Here is a 21,799-nt window from a genome sequence, read left to right as displayed (position 1 = left end):
CGACCTCTTCCTCCTCTGCCTTGTGCTTCCACTGTGGCCCCGCTGTCAGGTGGGAATGCCAGCAGCATGGCGTCTACCAGCGTGCGCTTGTACTCGCGCATCTTGCGATCGCGCTCCAGTGAGTGAATTAAGGACGGTACGTTGTCCTTGTAACGGGGATCCAGCAGCGTGGCCACCCAGTAATCAGCACAAGTTAGAATGTGGGCAACTCGGCAGTCGTTGTGGAGACACTGCAGCATGTAATCGCTCATGTGTGCCAGGCTGCCCAGAGGCAACGAAAGGCTGTCCTCTGTGGGAGGTGTATCGTCCGTGTCCTCTGTATCCCCCCAGCCACGCACCAGTGATGGCCATGAGCTGGCCTGGGTGCCACCCTGCTGTGAACATGGTTCCATCTCCTCCTCCAGCTCCTCCTCCTCATCCTCCAGAACTGTGCCCCTGCTGGACAATTGTGTCCCTGGCGTTTGTGTGTGCAGGAACCCACCCTCGGAGCCCCTTGCGAATGACTGCCCTGAAAGCCTTGGAAAGGTTACCTCTTCATCCTCCTCCTCCTCATCCTGTGCCACATCCTCTTCCATTATCGCCCAAATTGTTTTTTCAAGGAGGCATAGAAGTGGGATAGTTAAGCTGAGAACGGCGTCATCGGCACTGGCCATGTTGGTGGAGTACTCAAAACAGCGCAACAAGGCACACAGGTCTCGCATGGAGGCCCAGTTATTGGTGGTGAAGTGGTGCTGTTCCGCAGAGCGACTCACACGTGCGTTCTGCAGCTGAAACTCCACTATGGCCTGCTGCTGCTCGCACAGTCTTTCCAGCATGTGCAAGGTGGAGTTCCACCTTGTGGGCACGTCACATATGAGGCAGTGAGCGGGAAGGCCGAAGTTACGCTGCAGCGCTGACAGGCGAGCAGCAGCAGGGTGAGAACGCCGAAAGTGCGCACAGACGGCCCGCACTTTCTGCAGCAGCTCTGACATATCGGGGTCATTTTTAAGGAACCTCTGCACCACCAAATTCAGCACATGCGCCAGGCAAGGGATGTGCGTCAAACCGGCTAGGCCCAGAGCTGCTATGAGATTTCGCCCGTTATCGCACACCATCAGGCCGGGCTTGAGGCTAGCTGGCAGCAACCACTCATTTGTCTGCTGTTCCATGCTCTTCCACAACTCCTGCGCGGTGTGTGGTTTGTCCCCCAAACAGGCAAGTTTTAAAACTGCCTGCTGTCATTTACCCCTGGCCGTGCTGAAGTTGGTGGTGAAGGTGTTACGCTGTCCGGATGAGGAGGCGGTAGAGGATGAGGAAGCGGAGTAGGAGGAGTTAGGAACAGGAGGCAAACTGAAGCGCCCTGCAATCCTCAGTGGTGGAAGGACCTGCGCCAAATTGCTATCCGCCTCAGGCCCATCCGCCACTGCATTTACCCAGTGTGCCGTTAGGGAGATATAACGCCCCTGACCGTGCTTACTGGTCCACGTATCGGTAGTTAGGTGGACCTTGCCAGAGATGGCGTTGCGCAGTGCACACCTGATTTTTTCCCCCACTTGGTTGTGCAGGGAAGGGATTGCTTGCCTGGAAAAGTAGTGGCGGCTGGGCACGACGTACTGTGGGACAGCCACCGACATAAGGTTTTTATAACTGTGCGTCTCCACCAGACGGAATGACAGCATTTCAAAGGCCAAGAATTTTGAAATGCTGGCATTCAGGGCCAGGGATCGCGGGTGGGTAGGGGGGTACTTCCACTTCCTCTCAAGTGTTTGGGAGATGGAAAGCTGAACGCTTCCACGTGACATTGTGGAGATGGTTGGTGACCCAGGTGGTGGTGTTGCTGACAGATCCTCTGTTTGCGGGGTGGCAGGTGCCGGTATCACTACAGATGTGGCTGGAGAGGCCAAGACTGCAGCAGAAGAGGAAGCAGGATGAGCCAGAGACCTTTCTTGGTTTTTAAGGTGTCTACTCCACTGCAGCTCGTGCTTTGCACTTAGATGCCTGATCATGCAGGTTGTGCTCAGGTTGAGAAGGTTTATGCCTCGCTTCAGGCTCTGATTGCACAGGGTGCAAACCACTCGTGTCCTGTCATCAGCACATTTTCTAAAGAACTTCCACGCTAGAGAACTCCTTTGAGATGACTTTGGTGCGCTCGTTCCCTTGCTGCGTTGGGCAGTAGCGGGCGTAGTGTCTAGGGCACGGCCGCTCCGCTTCTGCACCCTGCTCCCTCTTCTGCTGTGCTGGTGGCTCTGTGCAACCACCGCCTCTTCCTCCAAACTACTCCGGTCACCTGCATGACGTTCATTCCATGTGGGGTCGAGGACCTCATCGTCCTCCACATCATCTTCCACCCAGTCTTCACCCCTGCCCTCCTTGTCGGTCTCCACAATGCTGAACGCCGCAGCAGTTGGCACCTGCGTTTCGTCATCATCGGAGACGTGCTGCGATGGTCCTTGCATGTACTCATCTTGAGAAATGAGTGGTTGGGCATCGCTGCACTCACTCTCTTCCACTTCTGGGGCAGGGCTAGGTGGATGGCCCTGGGAAACCCTGCTGACAGAGTCCTCAAAAAGAGGAAGAGACTGCTGTATGGCTTGGGGCTCAGACTGCTTGCCTGATTTGTAAGGGGTGAGGTGAAAGACGGTTGGAAATCGGCTGCAGGTGCCAACTCTGACCTTTCTGCAGTAGAATGGGTGGGAGACCATGTGAAGGAACTGGAGGCACTGTCAGCAGCAAACCAATCTACTATCGCCTCTCTGTTCTGGCCTCATCACTTCTAGAGGCGTATGATGCCCTACCAAATACTGATGCAGGTTCTGTCGCCTACTAACACTTGAGGAAGGTGTTTCACTTGTGCGTGTAGCTGGCACAGATCGACCACATCCTCTCCTTGCAACAGGAGCTCTACCAGCAGCACCACGACCCAGGCCACGGCCCCTATTTGACGGTCTCCTCATATTTCTGTAATTTATGATCTTGCCCTAGAAAGGTGTTTATTGAATAGCGGAACAAAACAACAACAGTATCGCACGGGTGTATCTGACAGTCAAATATGCAAACTATGCCGCAATTTAATGTTTTTTACCCCAAAAGGGTGTATATTGAATAGCGGAATAGGAAAAAGGATAAAAAAACGGTGTATCTAACACGTACAAACAGACTAGGCCCCGATTAAAATTTTTTGTACCCTAAAGGCAGGATGAGGAAGAGGAGTAGGAGGAGTTGGGAACAGGAGGCCCCAATTACTATTGTTTGTACCCCTAAAGGCAGGATGAGGAGTAGGAGGAGTTTGGAACAGGCAGCACCCTCAAATCTTCAGAAGTATGAGATGAACCCCAAAAACTTGGTACGTGTGAGATCCACCTTTCCAACACAAACTATCCCGCAATTTAATTGATCCCTAAAGGTTTTTATTGAATAGCGGAATAGGAAATATGATCAAAAAAAGTGTATGTATCTCACACGTACAGAAGCACACTAGGCCCCAATTACTATTGTTTGTACCCCTAAAAGGCTGAATGAGGAGTATGGAACAGGCAGCACCCTCAAAGCTTCAGAAGTATGAGATGAACCCCAAAAACTTGGAAAGGTGGATCTCACACGTACCAACACAAACTATCCCGCAATTTAATTGATCCCCAAAGGTTTTTATTGAATAGCGGAATAGGAAATATGATCAAAAAAAGTGTATGTATCTCACACGTAAAAAACCACACTAGGCCCCAATTACTATTGTTTGTACCCCTAAAAGGCTGAATGAGGGGTAGGAGGAGTATGGAACAGGCAGCACCCTCAAATCTTCAGAAGTATGAGATGAACCCCAAAAACCCCAAATATCATTCATCTCTGCTGCAGGCCACAATTTAATTTTTTTTAACCCAAGGCTGTATATTGAATAGTGGAATAGAAAAAAAGTGTATGATTTCTGAAACCACTCAATATTAGCACATGTGAACTGAACACAGCAGTGTATGATCAGTCACTCAGCACAGCACAGCTGAAGGAAAAATGCTGCACACAGTGCCTGATAGAAAAATACTTTTCTCCCTCCTCCTCAGTGGGCAAAAAAGATTTTGTTCACTGCACCCCAAAAAGATTGTGTTCACTGCACCCCAAAAAGATTGTGTTCACTGCACCCCAAAAAGATTGTGTTTACTGCAGCCCACACACAGCAAAATGGATGTGGACCACTGACACCTGCCTATCTCCTATCCCACACCACACAGCAATATCGATTGTAGTTTGTAGAACACACTGACCCTAAAAATCAGCAGACTCTCTCCCTAAAATGCCTACAACTCGCCCTGCCCAACACACTCCGACCTGTCCCTCAATTCTATCCGGACACAAATGTTTTTTTTTCCTGTCTGTCCCTAATCAGCACGTTGATGTGTGCTCTCTCCCTGAACTAAACAGCAGAATGACGCCGCAGCGGCGCTGCCTCGAACTTATAAAGACTTGGTCACATGCTTCAGACGGCCAATCACAGCTACTGATACATTTGTAGGCATGGCTGGGATGGCTTAGGCACACCAGTTAAACGCTTGTTGATTGGCTGTTGAAAGCCCGCCATGAAAAGCGCACCAAAGCATGCACAACCCGGAAATAAAATGACCGAACACGGATTTTTACCCGAATATACAGTAAAGTTTTCGGGTCCGTGTTCGGGTAACAAAAATCCAATTATTCGGTACGAACACGAATAATACAGTCCGTGTTCGCTCAACCCTACTCATTCACAATGCATTACTTTCCCTTTAAGATCATTGGGTGTTAATGTTGGTAATTTTGTTGCCGTGTCCACCCCTACCGTTGATTCATTATGACTCACATGTGGAACACAAAATGGAAAAAGCTCTCTGGGAGCCATGACTTTTTTGATCCTGGGCCAGACCTACTCAGCTGTAACATGCTGAGTAGGTAGCATGTCTGCAAACACAAGTCCTAATTGTTTTTACTTCTTTGACATAAGCAAGACTATTAACAGCTGTAAACTATGTACATTGTATATTGTATAATTCTTCTACACAGGCCAACTTGGCTGCTCATTTAAACAGCACTTGAAACATAAATATAAAAATCTATTACACTCAATAAAAGAAGAGAAAAATATGAGGCCTTAGGCTGGGTTTTTGTATACACATTGTTGCAGTGAGCCATAATAATTTTAATAGCAAGTAAATAGAGAGTGCCACAACTTTACCTTTTCATTATTAATGAAACAAACATGCGAATTTAATTAACCTATAATCACAGATAATTCACAGTTTCTTTAGCGAAATTGCCGTCACATGTCTGAACACAGGAGAAGAGAGGTCGAGGTCTCAAAGTGAAAATTATACTTCACGTCAAACAGTACTCTTTATTTAATACATCAACAGCACAATTTCTGTACAGAACAGAATTTTTATACACACGGTCAAGTATAACCGAGTAGAAATCCCTTTTGTTTTCAGTGATTTTTTTTAAGAAGATAATGGGAAAAAATAAAGAACTGGTCTTGTTCTTTAACATGAAATACAGAAGTTTATAAGTGGTATGGGTTTCAATTATCATTAAAATGTAATTCCAGTCAAATTCGAATGAAGGCCAAATCTACTCCCACCCCCATTCTGTGACTATTCTATCTACCCCGCAGAAGGGAAAAAAAAAAAAAAAAAGAAGGTTTACACTACCCTGTTCTGAAGCTGCTCCAAGCAGTCACATGAGTATGTATATACAGTGCCTTGCGAAAGTATTCGGACCCCTTGAACTTTGCAACCTTTTGCCACATTTCAGGCTACAAACATAAAGATATAAAACTGTAATTTTTTGTGAAGAATCAACAAGTGGGACACAAACATGAAGTGAAACTAAATTTATTGGATATTTCAAACTAACAAAAAAAACTGAAAAATTGGGCGTGCAAAATCATTCAGCCCCCTTAAGTTAATACTTTGTAGCGCCACCTTTTACTGCGATTACAGCTGTAAGTCGCTTGGGGTATGTCTCTATCAGTCTTGCACATCGAGACACTGAAATTTTTGCCCATTCCTCCTTGCAAAACAGCTCGAGCTCAGTGAGGTTGGATGGAGAGTGTTTGTGAACAGCAGTTTTCAGTTCTTTCCACAGATTCTCGATTGGATTCAGGTCTGGACTTTGACTTGGCCATTCTAACACCTGGATATGTTTATTTGTGAACCATTCCATTGTAGATTTTGCTTTATGTTTTGGATCATTGTCTTGTTGGAAAACAACTCTCCGTCCCAGTCTCAGGTCTTTTGCAGACTCCATCAGGTTTTCTTCCAGAATGGTTCGGTATTTGACTCCATCCATCTTCCCATCAATTTTAACCATCATCCCTGTTCCTGCTGAAGAAAAGCAGGCCCAAACCATGATGCTGCCACCACCATGTTTGACAGTGGGGATGGTGTGTTCAGGGTGATGAGCTGTGTTGCTTTTACGCCAAACATAACGTTTTGCATTGTTGCCAAAAAGTTTGTTTTTTTTTTATCTGACCAGAGCACCTTCTTCCACATGTTTGGTGTGTCTCCCAGGTGGCTTGTGGCAAACTTTAAACTACACTTTTTATAGATAGCTTGAAGAAATGGCTTTCTTCTTGCCACTCTTCCATAAAGGCCAGATTTGTGCAGTATACGACTGATTGTTGTCCTATGGACAGTCTCCCACCTCAGCTGTATATCTCTGAGGTTCATCCAGAGTGATCATGGGCCTCTTGGCTGCATCTCTGATCAGTCTTCTCCTTGTATGAGCTGAAAGTTTAGAGGGACGGACAGGTCTTCGCAGATTTGCAGTGGTCTGATACTCCTTCCATTTCAATATTATCGCTTGCACAGTGCTCCTTGTGATGTTTAAAGCTTGGGAAATCTTTTTGTATCCAAATCCGGCTTTAAACTTCTCCACAACAGTATCTCGGACCTGCCTGGTGTGTTCCTTGTTCTTCATGATGCTCTCTCCGCTTTAAACGGACCTCTGAGACTATCACAGTGCAGGTGCATTTATACGGAGACTTGATTACACACAGGTGGATTCTATTTATCATCATTAGTCATTTAGGTCAACATTGGATCATTCAGAGATCCTCACTGAACTTCTGGAGAGAGTTTGCTGCACTGAAAGTAAAGGGGCTGAATAATTTTGCACGCCCAATTTTTCAGTTTTTTATTTGTTAACAAAGTTTGAAATATCCAATAAATTTCGTTCCACTTCATGATTGTGTTCCACTTGTTGATTCTTCACAAAAAAATGACAGTTTTATATCTTTATTTTTGAAGCCTGAAATGTGGCAAAAGTTCGCAAAGTTCAAGGGGGCCGAATACTTTCGCAAGGCACTGTGTATATATATATATATATATATATATATTTATATATATATATACATATATATATATATATATATATATATATATATATATATATATACATACACACATACATACATAGATACTTACATACATATATATATATATATATATATATATATATGTATAGTCCTGCGAGCAACCAAGATGTGTAAAAATGAATGCTGGCACTCCACTATCTTTTAAGTGTAAGCAAATAATCCCAAATAATGCCGCGCAATAAATATAGACTATATTTTAACTGTGCAATAAAGTGCTAAGTATGTGCTAAATATAAATACAGTCAGGTCCATAAATATTAGGACAACGACACAAATCTAATCTTTTTGGCTCTATACAGCACCACAATGGATTTGAAATGAAACACAAGATGTGCTTTAACTGCAGACTTTCAGCTTTAATTTGAGGGTATTTACATCCAAATCAGGTGAATGGTGTAGGAATTACAATAGTTTGTATATGTGCCTCCCACTTTTTAAAAGGGACCAAAAGCAATGGGACAATTGGCTGCTCAGCTGTTCCATGGCCAGGTGTGTGTTATTCCCTCATTATCCCATTTACAAGGAGCGGATAAAAGGTCCAGAGTTAATTTCAAGTGTGCCATTTGCATTTGGAATCTGTTGATGTCCACTCCTCTCAATATGAGATCAGAAGAGCTGTTACTATAAGTGAAGCAAGCCATCATTTGGCTGAAAAAAACAAAACAAACCCATCAGAGAGATAGCAAACACATTAGGTGCGGCCAAATCAACTGTTTGGAACATCCTTAAAAAGAAAGAGCGCACCAGTGAGCTCAGCAACACCAAAAGATCCGGAAGACCACAGAAAGCAACTGTGGTGGGTGACCAAATAATTACTTCCCTGGTGAAGAAAACACCCTTCACAACAGTTGGCCAGATCAAGAACACTCTCCAGGAGGTAGGTGTATGTGTGTCAAAGTCAACAATCAAGAGAAGACTTCACCAGAGTGAATACAGAGGGTTCACCACAAGATGTAAACCATTGGCGAGCCTCAAAAACCAGAAGACCAGATTAGAGTTTGCCAAACAACATCTAAAGCTTTCACAGTTCTGGAACAACATCCTATGGACAGATGAGATCAAGATGAACTTGTACCAGAGTGATGGGAAGAGAAGAGTATGGAGAAGGAAAGGAACTGCTCATGATCCAAAGCATACCACCTCATCAGTGAAGCATGGTGGTGTTAGTGTCATGGCGTGGGCATGTATGGCTGGTTCTCTTGTATTTATTGATGATGCGACTGCTGACAAAAGCAGCAGGATGAATTCTGAAGTGTTTCGGGCAATATCTGCTTACATTCAGCCAAATGCTTCAGAACTCATTGGACGGCGCTTCACAGTGCAGATGGACAATGACCCAAAGCATACTGCGAAAGCAACCAAAGAGTTTTTTTTAAGGGAAAGAAGTGGAATGTTATGCAATGGCCAAGTCAATCACCTGACCCCTAAATGCGATTGAGCATGCATTTTACTTGCTGAAGACAAAACTGAAGGGAAAATGCCCCAAGAACAAGCAGGAACTGAAGACAGTTGCAGTAGAGGCCTGGCAGAGCATCCACTTCAGGCTGTAATTGACTGCTAAGGATTTGAAACCACGTATTAAAAAGTTAAAGTTTGATTTAGGATTGTTAATCTGTCCCATTACTTTTGATCCCTTAAAAAGTGGGAGGCACATATACAAACTGTTGTAATTCCTACACCGTTCACCTGATTTGGATGTAAATACCCTCAAATTAAAGTTGAAAGTCTGCAGTTAAAGCACATCTTGTTTGTTTCATTTCACATCCATTGTGGTGAAGTATAGAGTCAAAAAGATTAGAATTGTGTACATGTCCCAATATTTATGGACCTGACTAACAATTGTAGGATCATACATCTTGTGACAGGTCAAGACTCTGTCACAGTGAAAGTGGTCGTTTAAAGGACACAGAGTGTGCACATTGGCTCTGTGCAGGACTACAGAGCATAGATGTGCAGTGGAGAAAACAGCTTTTGTAGCTTTCTCCAGATTTTGGTATTCCTGAATGGGGCTCTGTAGTTTGGAGATTTCATAGTGTCTTGGGAGGAACGGAATCTCCAACCCTGTGTCCATGTTTTGTGGATGACCAGCAGGGTGTGTGCTCAGCTGCACACAGCCCTTATAATGAAGGTCTAGGAAGACCTCAGGGCTCCCATTTAGAGACTGCTCCACCCAAGGGAGACAGGTGGTCTCCAGTAGTTGGAGAGGCTGCATGTGGCAGCCAAAGACTGAGTGTCTGTAGGAGACAGTAAACGGCCTGGGGCCAGAAGAGTGGTGTACATCAGTGTGGAGCCGTGTGCATTGGTGTGAAGTCGTCCACACTAAAGGAATATGTGGTCTGTGTGACCAGCACCAAGAGCAGAGGTAGTGCTACAGTGAGAGAGCCAGGTGGGCTAGCATTTTCAGTTTGATATACATTGTCTGGAGAAGAACCCCTGCGTGGGAAACCTGTGTTTTGGACTTCTTATTTTGCCTTTTAATAAAAATGGTCTACCAGGCCCTTAAAATAGAATACCTGCTTGCAGTGAATCACTGGAAAAACACATCTGCCACTGAGCTAATGGTCCCCCATGTTATAATCTATATTACATAAAAAAAAATGCTTAAACAACTATACTGTGCAGTGAAAAAAACTCCATATAAATATAAAGTGTTGTCACGCACAATCCTTTCTCCAAAAAGTTTGCTCTTTGTAGCAAACAGTGAAGATATCATACATAGGGGAAAAGAAGCTCAATAGTGCTGAAAACTTTTTTTTTTAATATATTAGATACATTTATTAGACGGAGCACTGCACACACCGACAGGCAGCAGATGGATGCAGGTGGCTGGAGGCTGACCAGTGATTCTACTACACCACTACGATACAGTTTCTGATGCTGGATTGCTATTGATAGATTGGTGCACTCACAGTACCAACAGTATGCAAGTAAATGTATTGCTTTTATCTAATACATTTAAAAAAAAAAAAAAAAAAAAAAGGGTTTCAGCACTATTGAGTTTCTTTTCGCCTCTGTATGATATTACTGTTTGCTACAAAGAGCGATCCCTGAGGGAGGATCCCCACATGGGGGGATTGGAAGATTGTTCATAACCTAGGAAGGCACTAAGGGTTTTCTGACCAAGCTTAATCGCAAGGTTGCATAAATTGAGGGTGAGGATCCAGCCACGAGGGGGTGCACCATTCTAGGCGTTACTTTCACTGGGACACTGTTCCATCATCATTTTGTATTTCTTTTTGAGATTGATATTGGCACGTCTACAGCACTACTGGCACTTTTTGGAGAAAGGATTGTTTGTGACAGCACTTTATATTTATATGGACTTTTTTTCTACACTATATTATATGGACTTTTTTCACTGCACAATATAGTTATTTAAGCATTCTTATATGTAATATAGATGTATGATCCTACATTTGTTATTTAGATATTCATACGTTGGAGGTTTACGCATATTTCAAGCACTTTATTGCACAGTTAAAATATAGCCTATATTTATATTTATTGCACAGCATTATTTGGGATTAGTCACATGATCAGGGCTCAACGCCAACTCCAGTGTAGAAGAGAGGCAGCAACATCGGCTTACTATGGGGCAGCCATTGTTGGCTGTCCTTCCTGTGCACTGAAGCAGATGCTGAAAGCCAATTATGAGACTGAACCGGAGCAGCTTCAGAGTGGTTAATTATACACATCTTTTCTCTTACAGGGTAGATAAGATAGTCTTAAAATGGGGGTGGGAGTAGATTTATCCTTAAATTTGAATTTCGGTGGAATTACACTTGAAACAAACCTTAAAATGTATTTCCACGTTTGCATTGCAATCAAAATTTGAAAAAAAAAAAAAAACCCTTACCATAGTTTTGTCTTGTTCCCATTCATTCATCAAAAAAAAAAAAGGAATTTTGTCCAGGTAAGGAAATAACATATAATGGCTTTCAGTACAGAACAGGAAGTCTTAGGCCGGCTACACATGGTTCAAATCTTAATGGGCAGGTTTAATGTACTAAGTCGATTGATCAGCTTGGGTGTGATCATCACCGCTAGGGATAATCACGGTCTCCCCCTGGCAGAGGTGGCTTCCCCTCCAGCCCCCAAGCCAGTAGAGGACATTAGCCTGGCAAGAGGGATTCCTGCATCAACACGGTCTTTGTTGATGGGGGAATCAAGCAATTTTGTTGCAGGAAAGAAGTTTGTGGTTTGTATGGGCGGCCTTAGAGATGGGATGAATGCTGCTACTTTCAGTATATTGGACACTGACAAAAGCTTTTGTGGAATTGTCCCCAATACACCCTCACACAACATTACCCACCCCATGGGATTCCAGTTCTGTAGCAAGCAATTTGAAGAAGCAGAGGACAAATGGGAGAGACCTGTGCCCTGCACCATACTCAAAGATATGAAATTTACCGGTCAGCTAAAATCATCATTATCTTAATCGTACAGTACAGAAAGTCACAGACCTTGAAACTACATATGATGCACCAAATGCCAAGGTGAATTTCAAACAGATAATCCAATGCCTGAAGCAAACCTTACAGGCTGACCTGATGCTGTGAGGTCTAGGTACGGTTTCCAAGAGGTACATCAAGAGTAACCAATCCAAAAATTGCTAGAGAGCCCTGAGGCAATAAGCAGCTAGATCCTAATAAAGGTGATAGTTGAAGTAAACCCCCCCCCCCCAAAAAAAAAAAAAAAAAAAAAAAACAATGGTTTAGAAAACTTCTACATAGAACATAATGTCCACTATCTAAGGACAATTGCAAAAACAAATCTTGAGTGTCGTAGAGTGGGTGGGGTTAATGAGGGTGCACTGGGGCGTTCCCAGTAAAGTTTCCAGTGCCCAATCACCTAAAATGTAGTGGCATATAACCTACGGTCTAGGACTTCTTGTCCTGTGTCATGCACTGTGCGATTAAGATCAAAGATTTAAGATAAGATTTCTCACCCTTTACATGTTTCTTGGGAGATGGGGTCACGGCAAACTGCAAGCATTTCTGAACAAGTTCTGCTTTTTCAGATTCAAACCCTCTAACATGTGCTTTCTCTCCCCCAATGCAGTATTTCTTAGCTCAGAATCTGAGAGCTTGCTTCTATGATGGTAGTTTTAAACAGTAACAGCTGGACAAGTCTTAGCAAAATCCTAGCAACAAGGCAGGATGGGGAGATGCAATTTCAGAGTTTGTGAGTCAGGCTTCATAAGTTATGTGAAATGGCCTATACCTATAGTAAGAGAATTATCCAAGGCAGGTCAAAGCTGCACCATTTGTTTCCATCTACAGAAGCCTTGTACCTGCATAGGCAGCTTTTTGGTAAAGGCGAACTATGTCTAACTATAAACTTTAATAATTTCCATTTGGAATAAAAGTATTCTTTATTTGAATTAATACAATGCATGTTTTTTTTTTTGTTTTTTTTAATATGGTCAGGGTGGCTACATACGGCTGAAATAGATCCAGACAATATTACCCAACATAAATTACTTGGCTGATGTAGAACATCAAAGGAAGACTGCATGTAAGTGAAAAATAGTGCCCTATAGTGATAGACAATGTACATGTAACAGAAAAGGGCAAGGTTTTTACTCAGGGAGTATCTTAGTTACAATAATTGTATGACTCTGAATTTGAAACAAAAGACAACACAGTAGAATTCGGGAAGCAGATCTTTACGCCACATTGTTGAGACATTGATCGATATTTTACTTTTTGCAACGCATGCACATTAGATTACAGCATATATGGCTCTAATGAGTTCCTTAACTCAATGTTGCCGGATTTTTAATCTTTATACAGTTTATATAGTGGATATAACATCGTTCTGGTTCTTTCTGGTTTGTTTTAACTTTGTTTTCCTTTGCTTGAATCTTTAGCCAAAAAATAAAATCAAAATTCATTAAAAAACATTACAAAAAAAAAAAAGAAATACATTTGTTACCTGCCACACCAAAGGGCCTTCTTAGACCTGATGTAAGTTTTCTCGTACTATTGTCCCGTAATTCCATGCGCCCGACTCTGACAATTTGGCATACAAAACTTATCTTTTCTCTATTCAGGTCTTTACTGCCAAGATCCTGTAAACATGGTTAGGGTAAGTAAATTATAATAATAATGCAGCACAATAACATTTATAGCAGTACAAGACATCTTTTGCATGCATGCTTCCTCCTTGTACCCTTCCCCAATTTCTTATTGCAGATATGTGAAATCATGGGTATGTAACCCAAAATTCAATGCTTTACCATTGACTATAATGCAACTAGCGTTTTTCAAGAACCCTACTAAAATGCATATTACACAGTGAGTGCAAACCATGCTTCTGTGCAGGGAGCAATACAGTGGACTGCTGCAGTTCATTGTACCACTTCTTCCATTTTCCCCGAAATCTGCCATGACTTGGTGTCAAAGGAGGTGAGCTTTTTTTTAATAACATGAAACTCTGATCAATGGCCATGCCATAAGGCTTTTTTTTGGCTAGCTTTAGTATCAACTGGCATTTTGTGGTGCCTGCTCTTAGACAAAACAACTGGGAAAACGGACTACAACATGAGCAGCATAGGCATTATTTGGGCAAAAAGGCACTTTTCTAGAAACAAAAGGAAACTGCTTAAAGAGAATTTATACTATAAAGGATAACAACTTGATTTTATTATACCATGCACAATTTAGATCTAATCTGAAAAACATAACTGCTGTGCCAAATGCCATGGGATTGGTTATTTGTTTTCACTGAATTGGAACATCACTGTTCAGGCAGTGCTGCCATTCGTTCGTCCTGCTCTGTCTGAATTTCAATCCCCCAAAACACTTTGGCAAAGACAACAAGGCATTTAACAGTGGAGTGGGTACCCACAGGGAAGTAGGATAAATTTAAGTTGATGGAGATTTATGCAATAAAATCAAGTACAGCTTAGCAGTCTATTAGGAATATTGGTGGTCATATTTATAGACAACACCATTACTATTAAACTAGAAAAAAACTATATACAAAAATATTTGCCAATCACCCACCATCTTGAAAATCTCTTGGTGGCAACAGTGGAAAGAATCTCTTGCAGTAATTCATGTCTCTGTATCAGTAGAGAGGTGCACTCAAGGTCAAGGGACAAGGTCATCCAGAGCCAGGAGAAAACATGCCAAATTGTGCCACCCCAAGATGTTTGAGCATTATGTGTCAGCAAAAATCCCCCCCCCCCCCCACCACCAAAGAAAAGCACCTATCTGTATGCTTACCCCTTAAGCACCCAGCTCAAATCCTCTCTCCCCATATGTCCCCAACACAAATCCCCCCCCCCCCAAAAAAAAATCTACCCCTCCTAGCACAAATTCTCCACCCCTCATATTTCCCCTCCAAGCACAAATTCACTCTCCCCCACTCTGAATCCCCATCCTAGCTCAAATCCAACATGCAAAATTTCCCCTCCTAACACAAATATCTCCCCCCCAAAAATATATAATTCCCCTCTACCATATTACTTTAATAGCACAAACCCCCCCTCCTAGCACAAATCCTTTTCCCAACACAACCCCCCCCCCCCACCCCAAATAACCACTCCTAGCATACCTCCCAAAATTGACCCTCCTAGAACAATTCTTACTTCCTGCTTCCTCCCCCAAATTCCCCTTCTCAAAACAACCCCCTCCCCAATCTCCTTGTGGTGCCACCCATCTCAGATGCCACAATGCCCAGGGCAGCCGCCCCTTCTGCCCACTCTTTGTCCTAGCCCTGGGTGCACTCACACTGGATTCCCTCCAAATATAGAAAGCCAATCAAGCAGCACCTGGGCAGGCTGACATATTTTTTTGGTATTGAGTTGGCCTTTAATGGGACAAGTAGTGGAATTCAGACACTGCAGAAGTTGTTGAGGTGTTACATGACTGACCAAAGTTTGGGAAAAGCTGCTTAAAATGATTTCCTACAGGATAGAATAGCCATGTCTTAATCTCTGCAACTATAGGCGGTGATCTCAGAATGATATAAAACTTCCTAATTAATTTTCCACTGCCTCCTCTCAGAAGAGCATCCCGGAACACTTAATGCAATAACTTACTGTGAAAACTGCTCGTAGATTATGCAGCCGCTCAATATCCTTCGGCAAGCCCGAGCTTGACCAGCGCACCAAATAGTTTTCACTGCAAAAATTGAAATGATAGCTGATTGTAGTAGGGACATTTTCTATTTGAAAAAATAAACATTACAACAGACTGCAAGCCTGAGCTCCTTGACATATTTTACTTCAGAGCAGATCAATTCCTAATATACAGAATGAAAAATACATTTTTTGTTTACCTTTATCTCATTTTTTTCTTTGCTTATTAAAAAAGCACAAGTAAAAGCACAATAGGACCACCTCTATCACTTTCTTAAGCATTCCAAGCAAACAATATAAAAGAGCCTGTCATTAGCATTAACACTGCAGTTTTTTGTTTTCTGGGTCCCTTTTTGTAACCTAGTTTTATTAACTGCTTTATTCCCCACTTTAACAGACCACACTGTCCAGCAAATGTGGCAGTTACATCTGGGAAAAAACATCACATACCCAAGTCCCCTTGCATATAATAAAATAGTTTAAACCTTTTTAAAAACGTATTTAATTGCACTGCATCCTACAGAAGACTCCAATTCAAGGGTCCAGCTCCCCGAGCTAAAATGTTAGCCTTTTCTGAAGTTTATCCAGTATTTGGATTAGGTTTATTCCAAACAGTTTTGTTGTCCTACAGGAACCAGAGAATACCAGTCGCATTTGGGTAACTTACCCCTTTACCAATCCTAAATTCCACGATGGATTTTTGAATCGGTTGCCCACTGGCTTCGTAAAAAGGCACTATTGCTATTCTGTAAAATCTTACTATGCACACCTTGTTCAGATACCCACCACTCAATCTCCATCTGCCTCAGCAAAAGAATAGCACTGCATCCTACAGAAGACTCCAATTCAAGGGTCCAGCTCCCCGAGCTAAAATGTTCCCCTTTTCTGAAGTTTATCCAGTATTTGGATTAAGTTGATTCCAAACAGTTCTGCTGTCCTACAGGAATCAGAGAATACCAGGTCGCATTTGGGTAATTTGCCCCCTTACCAATCCTCAACTCCACTATGGATTTCTATGAGTCGGTTGCCCACTGGCTTCGTAATAAGGCACTATTGCTATTCTGTAAAATCTTACTATGCACACCTTGTTCAGATATCCCAGTAAACCCTACTTTACTTGAATGTCATTATTGCCATTACCTCATGGTGTATACTATTGTCCTTTTGTGTATCTTCAGCTTATCTTTGCTTAAAAGGCTGGTTGGAGTTGCTGGTCATCTCTCTTCTGGGCAATCTAGCAGCAGTTTCCTCACTAGACCAGTGTTCAGCCAAGGTTTCACCCTATTTTCTTCAGCACACTTGGACTCACAGGGTCTATTATATTTTTGCTGTCTATCCTTTTTAAAGCCAGGTAATTCTGGGAGCAGAAGATTCTGTCTGTTTTATATACAGTTTTCTGTTTTACACTACTGTTGCTATTTTAACTTGTTAATGGTCAACTAAGCCTGTTGAGCCCCACAAGCTACCTTAAAAGGCCCACCTCACTATCCCGATATTGATGCTCTTATAATCTGTTAATTACATGTACCAGTTGCTCCTGGGAGGCAGTCACTGCTCCTCAGTTACCAGTCCGCAACCCCTTGTGGTTGTTGCTCACAGATTAGCCTCGGAGTAAATAGTGAAACTCACTGCAAATGTGCCGTGCTTACAGCTGTTTCAATACAGTTTTGTGTATATTTAAACCATGCATTTCCCCTTCATCCTTGATTCCTTCAGCTGGACTCCTTCTTCCCTTCTCATTCCCTTCTTTTCCTATCTGGAGCACTGAAGAATTGACTTCCAGCCCCAGTTGGAACCCAACAGCCAGATACGGATATCAAATTCCCTATTTTACATTGCAAAGCTACATTTTGTGACCCTTCACATCAAGGGTCCAAGAAAACAACTACATTCTGTCATTTTGGCAACTTAAAAGCAGACGTAGTCTACCTACAGAAGACTCCTTGTTACCCAGCTACCTTAGTACACAGTATATTTGGCCAACAGGACCAAACATTAAGCAACTCTCCTAGCCTTTGGCAAGGTCATGAAGTTTAGATGTAAAAAAGAGCTACTTAATGTTAACAGGACACTTGCAAGTTTAAGAAGTAACCATTGTCACCTATTTTTCACCCAACAGCGAACTACCCACTAAGCCCAAGCAGAGACTTTGCTGTTCAACCAACACTCAGGTAGGTCCCTTACTCAAATACCACCAGATTTGTCAGCCCCGATTTAGAGCTTTGCTGACACACCAGTCATTGACTGACTGTTGGTGTAAAATTAATCCAACAGCCAAAAATTACATAATCTATTTCTCTCCATATAATGCCTTTTCTTGTAAAGATCCTTTTTTCATCCCATGCCCTCCTACCCTCAAGTTAAAGTTTCAACTACAGTAGTTGTCCCTCGGCCTGAATATAGTGTAGTCACCCTTTCTCTCTACTCACTTTGGTCAGCCCCAACCGAATGCACCTGGACTTTTAAAGATTCTCTGCTGCCAGTAGAATCCTCAAGAGCCTGCATTTGTTTTTCCATCCTAGAATATCTTAAAAACAAACACTGACACAATATTCCTATGGAAGCCTACATGGCGGTGATTAGGGGTGACTTCATTTAGCTGGCTACGTCCCTTAAACATGAACGAGTGAATCAGACAACTGGAAGACTACTTCCAAGCGAAGATCTTCACAATATCTCCCTCTGGTCTTCATATCAAGCACTCCCAAGTCCCAAATATTAAAATGTTTCTCTGACATAAGAACAGGTAGGTATGCAACAGAGCTCTTTTCTTTACCACTGAGAACCAAAGTGCCTCTCACATTTCGGAATCTATCTTGCCCTCTTCTTATCACTCTCTCCATGCTACCAATTATCCGCCTCTTCTTAGTAAACCCAAAAACACTGTTAACCACCCTGAGATATTACCCACTCTCTTGATTTGGCTGCATATGGAAAACCAAGATGACATATTTGCCAGACCTCCTGTATCTGTTTCATGTGTTGCCCATTAAGAGACTGACTTCAATACTCCAGCAACAGCTTTTAAAATTCATCTGGCAATGCCATAGACAAAAATAGCTAAACAACCCTCTACCACAACCAACTTAAGGGTGGTCTAGGGGTCCTACATTTGCAGAAGTACTATCATTGGCCAAAATAGCATGCCAAAAGTGAAATACCCATTTGGGTATTCCTTGAAACATTGGACTGTGCCCTTATACCAATAAAAAAAACCTGTAACGCAACTTTCATGAAATGGATTCAAGTACGGTAGATCCCAATAGAACCCAGTCAATATGCATTCTCTATCTACTGTAAATGTGATGACTAACTGCTCTGGTTAGTTTCAGTCCCCTTATCTACCTTTAATGTCCTTTCTCAGCAATCCTGCCTTCCCACAAGGATGGGAAAACTCACTTGCGATTTGGCATTGGATTGACCTAAAGTTCACTGACATGCATTACCTCTTGACATCTTATGGCCCACAGTCATACTGCAAATAGAGAATAAATTGCCAGAAAGGATCAGCACCCTCCAGACTTGATCTTTTTTCTTTACTCTGAACTTATCACAGGCTCCTCGTCACCCCATCATGAATATATGCAAAAATAGAAATCCGATCTCAGCATTGCCCTGCAACCACAGCAATGGCATCAAATCTGGGAAACCTCCAAACCGTGCTCCCAGAATGTACTTGTACTTGAAACTAATTATAAATGACTGTACCACTGATACCTAGTTCTGACTCAAGTCGCACGTTATACTCCAGGGCATGCTGGGACTTGTTTCCGTGGCTGCCTAGAACTGGCCTGTTATGTCCACATATGGTGGACCTGTCCAATTGTGAATGCTTTGTGGATGCAGGTGTATGATATGCTAAAAGTACTCTTTGGGTTTACTATTCCAATGATACCTGGAGAGACAATGCTCAACTTGAAACCAGATGGGCTTTCCAAATATCAATTCAGGCTGACAACTTACTTTACAGTTAAGCAAATCATGGCTAGAACCTGGCTGTCCGATTCCCTCTCCCTGGCAGAAGAAAAATCTAAGGTGCATTGGATGCTCACAAATAACAAGCTGACCACTAAACTTACTGACAATATGCGCAATTTCCCCAAAACCTGGGTTCCATGGGTTTCCAGCTTTATGTCATCAGATTTCGACTGCCGACTTTTTCAATTTAAAAGAAAAAACTTCCCTCATCTGACATTGAGGTGATGCCTCCATGGCTTCTACATGCTCCTCCAAACCTCCCAACTGTCCTACCCCTTTCCTACTTCTTCTTTCTGTCTCTTTCTGCACAAGTTGTTCTCTGTTTAACTGTTGGTAGATGACCATTTTGTATCGTCAGCCTGCGTGGTATATTCAAACATTGCGTGTTTTTTTAACGATTCCTTATCTGCTGCCTTTAAACTAATGAAGAAACAATTTGAAGTGAAATTAACGGCATAAATGTTTAAAAAAAGAAAAAAAAAAACATGTTATACTTACCTGCTCTGTGTAATGGTTTTGCACAGAGCAGTCCAAATCCTCCTTCTTGGATTCCCCCCCCCCCCCGGTGCTCCTGGCCCTTCCCTCCTGTCGAGTGCCACCAGCAAGCAGCTTGGAATGGGGCTCCCAAGCAGGCATGCTTCAGAGCCGCTGCTCTGCGTCTTCATTCAGACATCAAAACCATGGCTCAGCCCCGCCCCCTCTCTCTCCTCATTGACTTAATGGCTGTGACGGACAGAAGCAGTAACCAATGACTCCCACTGAGCTCTAAGCCAATGAAGAGGTAGAGTCAGAGAGCCAATGATCTTGTGCACATTGCTGGATCAAGATGAAGCTCAGGTAAGTACTTGGGGGAGGGGGGTGCTGGGGACGTTATTGAAAACCAAAAGGTTTTTTTACCTTCATACATAGAATACATAAAAAGGTAAAAAACCTTCAGCCTTTAGAGCCACTTTATCAAAATGTTTTACCCAGAGTTCAGGTCAAAACAACAAAGGCCAAATCCTTCCCTTGGGGTCTGCCACACAACGCGCATGGGAACAAAATTCCCCCTTTACAATTACACCACATTCTATCACCTATCTCGGTATAAAAATCGGAAGATCGCCCGCCTCTATTTACACCCTTAATTACCTCCCGCTATTCGCCAAAATTAAAGGGGAACTGGAAAACTGGAGGGATCTACCGCTGTCTCTCTTGGGGAGATGCCATTTGATAAAGATGGTCAGTTTTGCACGCATATTGTACTTTTTACAAACCTTGCCGCTACTGATCAAACACAAAGATGAACAGGAGCTCTCCAGAGCCTTCTCTCGTTTTCTGTGGAGAGGGAAGAGACCTCGCATATCCTCCAAAAAGTTGAGCCTCCCCAGGCGAGACGCAGGTATCATCTTTCCTGACATACGACTGTATAATTTGTCATGCTTATTGAGGGTGGCTTTGGACTGGATATCTCGGACGTCTCAATTCTCGAATTAGGAGTTGGAGTCCCAGATGTCCGAGCCGTTCAGTCTGTCGGCCCTTCTCCATGTCAGGTGGGCTCAACTCCCTCCTGACCTGCGTTATAGCCTGCTCCTAAGGGACACGGTTATAGCATGGAGGGAGGTACGTAAGCTGCTAAAACTACCACTACACTTTTCCAAATATGTGCCGATCCGGGGCAACCCGGCCTTTCCCCCTGGTCTTGATCACGTAGTTTACAATCGTTGGAATCTAAAAGGACTGGTCACCTTTGCCCAACTCTGCAACAACCCAACCGGTCTCTTACTCCCTATTTCGGACACTTCCAAGATGTATGAATTGCCTGCCTCGGACCATTTCTACTTGGCGCAATGTCGCCATTACATCCGCACCGCCTCAACCAAACCTGATCAGCGGCTCCGGCCTACACTTATAGATTCTCTTCTAGCTTCGGGCAAATATACCATCTCGGACATATACAAACCCCTCTTGCAATCGTGCCCACCGGCTATCTTTACATCATCCGCTAAGAACTGGCTCAAGGACTTTCCTGGAGAGGACACCCTACCCAAGATCATCAGCGGTCTTCGGACCACTCTTGGACTCACCCCCAACTCTATCTGGAAGGAAAACAACTCAAAATCTTTCATAGGGCACATATTCCGTTCCTTTCGGACAAGACGATCCCGGAGGCCCATAAATGTCCTCATTGCCTTACTGAACGCCCGTCCCTTTATCACAAGTTTTGGGACTGTCCATCTATTTCATCATTTTGGGACAAAGTCATCACCTACATTGAAGCCGTCACCAAATTGACTACGCCAAAAGACCCTCTTCTCTTGCTATTCGGCTACTGGGATAAACGTCTGCAGAAATGGTCGAGCACATCAGCTGAC

The 21,799-nt window shown here is 43.1% G+C and overlaps 1 protein-coding gene across 1 annotated transcript in view; it reads right to left on the bottom strand.

The window, feature by feature from the left end:
* Positions 1-21,799, bottom strand: part of DOCK1 (dedicator of cytokinesis 1) — a 696,032-nt gene that overhangs the window by 523,406 nt on the left and 150,827 nt on the right. Inside the window, exons 9-10 of the mRNA XM_082266717.1 lie at positions 15,429-15,510; positions 13,316-13,451 (exon numbers count right to left, since the gene is read on the bottom strand). Of these exons, the coding sequence (XP_082122843.1) occupies positions 13,316-13,451; positions 15,429-15,510 (218 nt within the window). The remainder of the gene's footprint in view (positions 1-13,315; positions 13,452-15,428; positions 15,511-21,799) is intronic.

Source organism: Pelophylax lessonae, assembly GCF_965119305.1.
Source record: "Pelophylax lessonae genome assembly, chromosome: 9".
NCBI classification, from domain to species: Eukaryota; Metazoa; Chordata; class Amphibia; order Anura; family Ranidae; genus Pelophylax; species Pelophylax lessonae.
The sequence above is the reverse complement of the archived record's forward strand: the minus strand, read 5'-3'. Positions and strand labels throughout refer to the sequence as shown.